This window comes from Spinacia oleracea, chromosome 5 (assembly GCF_020520425.1).
Source record: "Spinacia oleracea cultivar Varoflay chromosome 5, BTI_SOV_V1, whole genome shotgun sequence".
Taxonomy (NCBI): domain Eukaryota; kingdom Viridiplantae; phylum Streptophyta; class Magnoliopsida; order Caryophyllales; family Amaranthaceae; genus Spinacia; species Spinacia oleracea.
In genome coordinates this window covers 75,118,488-75,123,952 of record NC_079491.1, presented here as the reverse complement: position 1 = coordinate 75,123,952, position 5,465 = coordinate 75,118,488, and the positions used below count along the sequence as shown (strand labels likewise).

The window sequence follows — 5,465 nt, the reverse complement described above, 5'->3', positions numbered from 1 at the left end:
TTTAAAGGTAGTACACTCCCTTCTAAAGGTTTTGCGTTGAATTTTATTGCTCCCACAGTTTGTGATGGCACACCCATAGCTGTACTGAATAAGAATGAGATTCAAAAAATGAATGATCTGTGGGGAAATGCAATTGTCATGTATGTGGTTGGGGAAAAGCTTTCGATTGGTGCTATATTGAGATTCATTGAAAAAGAATGGCATCAAGTTAGTAAACCTCAGATTTTCCTCCATGACGAGGGCTATTTTGTGATTAGATTTCAATCGAAGAAGGACAAGAAATCAGTTCTGGTGGCTGGTCCTCATATGTTCTTTGGCAAACCTATGATTGTTAAACCTTGGACAGCAAGTTTTAATTTCCAGGAGGAAATATTGAGGGTTGTTCCAGTGTGGGTTAGATTGCCTAACTTACCATTAAGCTGTTGGGGGGGTGATTCATTGAGCAGAATAGGGAGCTTGCTTGGAGATCCACTATTTGCTGATGAATGTACTTCTAAGCAGCAAAGAATATCCTTTGCTCGAATTCTCATTGAGGTGGATGTAACTGGTGACTTACCTAAATCTGTGCAGATTCAGGATCCTATGGGTAACATTGTTAAACAGGTGGTTGAGTATGGATGGCTGCCACCATATTGCCAGAAATGTAAGATTGTGGGACATGACTGTACTCAGACAAAAGTCAATACTACAAGATTTAGACCAGCTGATGTTCAGAGAAAAAAGGTTGTGAAGGTGTGGAAACCTAAAGCTGTGCAGCCAGTTCTTGAACCAAAAGCTACTGATGATTGGAATACTAATAATGCTGTACAAGAGGGTGATGGGGAGGATGGAGAGTTATCTGTTAATGATAAACCTTTTACTCCAATTGCTCCAGTTCTTGATGAAGGGTGGAGAGTTGTTTCAAGGAGAAGAAGAGATATCAGAACTACAGCTCAGACTGTGGGGCTTGCTGAGGTCCATTTGAATGGGGAGGATTTGGTTGTTGGTAGTGATGGAGTGGACTTCTCAACTGATCCACCATGAACATCAGTACCTGGAATGTGAGGGGATTGAATGATCCCATTAAAGTAGTTGAAATAAAGAAGTTTTTAGCTAGTAATAACATTAGTGTTGTAGCTTTGTTAGAAACTAAAGTTCAGGAGAAGAATAGTAGTAAAATTCAGAAGAAAATAGGGATTGGGTGGCAGTGGATTATGAATTATGAGCACTCTCCTAGGGGAAGGATTTGGATTGGCTGGAAGCATGCTTTGGTTTCAGTTCAGCTTCTTCACAAAACTGAATTCTGTGTTCACTGTAATGTTGCTACAAAGAATGGCCTGTTTAGTGCTATCTTTTCAGCTGTGTATGGTTTACACTCTGTTGATACTAGAAGACCTATGTGGAGAGAGATTACTACCTTCAGTAGTACTGTTACTTGTCCCTGGCTAGTCATGGGAGATTTCAATGCAGTTTTATTAGCTGCTGATAGGGTAAATGGCAATGCAGTTACTGAGGGAGAAACTAAAGACTTTGGTAGCTGTATGGATGCTGCAGGGTTGGCTGAGCTTAAAAGTTGTGGGAGTTACTACTGTTGGAGCAATAAGGGACAAGGTAATTTGAGAATTTGTTCCAGAATAGATAGAGCTATTGCCAATGCATTGTGGCATGCTAAGTTTGTTGATGCTGTGATGGATTACTTGCCTCCAGGAATCTCTGATCACTCCCCTCTAGTTATGTCTTGTAATATTCACCTGGGAGGAGGGAGTAGACCCTTTAAAATTTTTAACTATATGGCAGACCATGCTCAGTTTCTTGATGTGGTTAAAAAGGGATGGGATGTGTCCTGTCCAAGGAGTGGTTCCATGTTGAAGGTATGGACTAAGCTTAAAGCAGTAAAGCAAGGATTGAAGGAGCTTCATCAAAAAGATTTTGCTAAGCTTGATGAGAGAATTGAGGGGTTAAGGGCTGATTTGGGTCAAATTCAGACTCAATTAGCAGCTTGCCCTACTGATAGTAATGTGCAACAAAGTGAGAGGGAGTGTAGTGAGACTCTTAAGAAGTTCTTGCATATTCAGACAAGTGCATATAGACAGAAAGCAAGAATTCAGTGGCTGCAAGTAGGAGATTCTAATTCTAAATTCTTTTTTAGTGCAATGAAGGAGAGGATAGCTAGGAATAGCATTGATATCTTGTATGATGATTCTGGAAAGAAGCTAAGCACTACTCAGGAAATTCAGGAGGAAGTTAGCTCCTTCTATAAGCAATTGATTGGTACTGCAGCTAGCTCCTTGATGGGTGTGGATGTTGGGGTGGTTAGGAAAGGGAAACAGCTTTCTGCTGCTGATGCAGAAATGTTGGTGGTTCCTATCTCAGATGCAGAAATTGATGCAGCTATCAAAGGTATTGATATTAATAAAGCTCCTGGGCTTGATGGTTTCAATAGTCTGTTTTTTCTTAAAGCTTGGGGGATTGTGAAAGCAGATGTTTATGAAGCAGTGAGAGAGTTTTTCAGAACTGGAGTGATGTTGAAGCAAGTGAACAACACTTCAGTTACTCTTGTGCCTAAGATACAGAATGCTTCATGTGTGAAGGATTTTAGGCCAATTGCTTGCTGTTCAGTTGTTTACAAAATTATTTCCAAAATACTTACTGCTAGAATGCAAAGTGTTATTGGCACAGTTGTAAGTTGTTCTCAATCTGGCTTCATCCCTGGTAGATATATTTCTGATAATATTTTGCTAGCTTGTGAGTTGGCGAAGTGCTATTCTAGAAAACATATTTCTCCTAGGTGTATGATTAAGGTGGATCTGAAAAAAGCTTATGATTCCTTGGAGTGGCCTTTCTTGAAAACCATGCTGTCAGAGCTAGGATCCCTTGTGAAGTTTGTGAATTGGGTGATGCAGTGTCTTTATTCTGTTTCTTATTCTATTCTGATTAATGGTTGTCCCACAAAACCAATTCCTGCAATGAAGGGGTTGAGACAAGGTGATCCTATCTCACCTTACTTGTTTTCTTTGGGTATGGAATATCTGTCAAGGTGTCTTGCTGCACTTGCTGATAATGCTGACTTCTCTTACCACCCTAGATGCAAAAAGTTGGATCTCACCCATATGATGTTTGCTGATGATTTATTGATGTTCTCCAGAGCTGATGAGAGTGCTGTGAAAGCTCTTTTTGATGCTTTTACCAAGTTTTCCTTGGCTTCTGGACTGGAGGCTAATTTGCATAAAAGTGAAGTTTACTTGGCTGGAGTTTCTGACCATGTTGCTTCTAATATTGTTAGCTCAATTGGGGTTCCTCAGGGGTCTTTTCCATTCAGATACTTGGGTGTACCTCTCACAACTAGGAAGCTTTCTTTTACAGACTGCAAGCCTCTCATTGATAGAACTGTTGCTAGAATCAAGAGCTGGACTTCTAAATTTCTATCCTATGCAGGCAGGTTGCAACTGGTGAAATCTGTTCCTTTTGGTATCCAACTTTACTGGTGCCAGATTTTTGTTATGCCTAAAAAGGTGATGAAAGAAATTCAGAGAATTTGTAGATGTTTCTTATGGTCTGGTACTGATGCAGAATCTAGGAAAGCTTTAATCTCTTGGGAGCAATTATGTTTTCCTAAGAGTTGTGGAGGGTGGAATCTTAAAGACCTAACTGTGTGGAATAAAGCAGCAATTTTAAAGCACTGTTGGGCTTTAGCTTTGAAGCAGGATAGGCTATGGGTGAGGTGGATTCATGCTTATTACATTCAGCATAGAGACTTCTAGACTATGCCAATTCCTAATGGCTTAACTTGGTCTTTGAGGAAAATTTGGCATAATAGAGAAGTGTTTCTGCAGGCCTATGGAGTTGATCAGTTTGTGCAGGCTGGAAAATTTAGAATTCAGAAAATGTATAAGTTTCTTCATCCAGTTGGAGCTCAGGTGGGATGGAAGAGATTGATCTATAATAGCCATGCTAGTCCAAAGAGTACTTTCATTATGTGGCTAGCAGTGCAGAACAGGCTAGCTACAAAAGACAGATTGATAAGATGGCAGCTGAATATTGATGGTACTTGTGGCCTGTGTCAGTTGGAAAGTGAAAGCTTGGAGCACTTGTTCTTCTCTTGTTCTTATTCTAAGGAGATTTGGAGACAGGTTCTGCTTTATCTAGGTGTGACTAGGACTGTGTTGCCTTGGCATGATGAAGTACAGATTGCAGTGAAGAAAAGCAGAAGTAAACAGAAGAAGGCTTGCAAGTATAGTATAGCTTTCATTGAGTCAGTTTACTGTATCTGGTTGCAAAGAAACTCTAAGATTGCAGTGAAGGCTTGGAGTCCTAAAGACTTGTTCTTGTTCGGTTCGGGCGCAGCTAGGGAGGGCACGCTACAAAGTGTATGCATCTAAATTATGCTATATGATTATGCGTAAATAATATGTTTCCTGGCATTATGGTTTTTCCGCATGATTTATGTTTATTCATATGTATCATAACCTAAGGCTCTCCGAATAGTAGGTCGAAGTTAGTAGGCACATCGATTACCAGGAACTCAGCATTGTCGTAATAGGTGTCAAAGGAGAAAACTAGCTCAAGGACTCCCAAAACTTTGTATGTGATACCCTGGAGTTTGACAGTTTGTTGGGCACTCAGCATGAGATCGTACTCGGAGAATCCTAAAGCCTTCACACTGGCGAGTGGACAGATGTTCTCTTGAATGTCGGTGGTTACCCTAGGCTCAGGGATCACCCAATTTTGAGTACTTGGAAGTAGATGGAAAAAGCTTGGAACCATAAGCTCGTAACCTGGCTTGCATATTGTGGAGATCAGATTGCATGGAAACTCCTCTTCTTCATCTTCGCAGTCATAGGAGATGGCTTGTACAGAGGGGGTTTGCTTAGCCCCTGGGGGTAAGGGTAAAGTCTTGTTGTCGACCATGTTCTGGATCAATTGTTTGAGCTTGTAGCAATCCTCGATGTCATGACCCTTCCCTTGATGGTATTTGCAATGAGCTGTCGGATCCCAACTCTTGGATCTTTTGTCAACTGGAGGATTGGGTGTTGGACCGATGGGTGCTATGACTTGTTTTTCGACCAGCGGATCAAATGCCTCACTGTAAGACATCCCGAGGTTTGTGAAGACTCTTTGGGGCCTGCCTTGATAGTTGCGCTGGTTAGCATTGCTTTTGAAGTTGTTCGATTTGGGACCTTGAGGAGCCTCTAGGGCGTTGACCTCATGAACTTTGTGGGTTGTCTCAGGTCTCTTCCCCTTCCATTTTTCAGATTGCGGAGCTGGGGCTGCGGGTGCTTTCATTAGGTCATCCTCTATGTCGACCCCGATGTCGTAGGTTCTCTTGAAGCTTTCCAGACCTAGGTACTTCATGTGAGCATTGTACTTTGGAAGGAGACCGGCGATGAAAATCTTGATTAACTCTCTCTCCGATGGCCGGGTTACCATTTGGGATGCCATTTCCCTCCACCGGTTGAGGTAAGTAGTAAAGCCTTCCTGAGGCCCTT

General features: G+C 41.6%; 1 protein-coding gene across 1 annotated transcript; it reads left to right on the top strand.

The window, feature by feature from the left end:
* The first annotated feature begins 3,743 nt into the window (after positions 1-3,743).
* LOC110793943 (uncharacterized) lies at positions 3,744-4,666 on the top strand. The gene is made up of 2 exons (XM_056829769.1): positions 3,744-4,300; positions 4,603-4,666. The coding sequence occupies exons 1-2, from the start codon at positions 3,744-3,746 to the stop codon at positions 4,664-4,666; spliced, it is 621 nt and encodes a 206-aa protein (XP_056685747.1).
* The last annotated feature ends 799 nt before the right edge of the window (positions 4,667-5,465 follow it).

Excerpts from the sequence above, each read along its gene's own strand:
- LOC110793943 (XM_056829769.1), top strand. The coding sequence starts at position 3,744 with ATGCCAATTCCTAATGGCTTAACTTGGTCTTTGAGGAAAATTTGGCAT. Across the intron at positions 4,301-4,602 it reads GCTTGGAGTCCTAAAGACTT|CATGAGATCGTACTCGGAGA; the intron begins GTTCTTGTTCGG and ends TTGGGCACTCAG.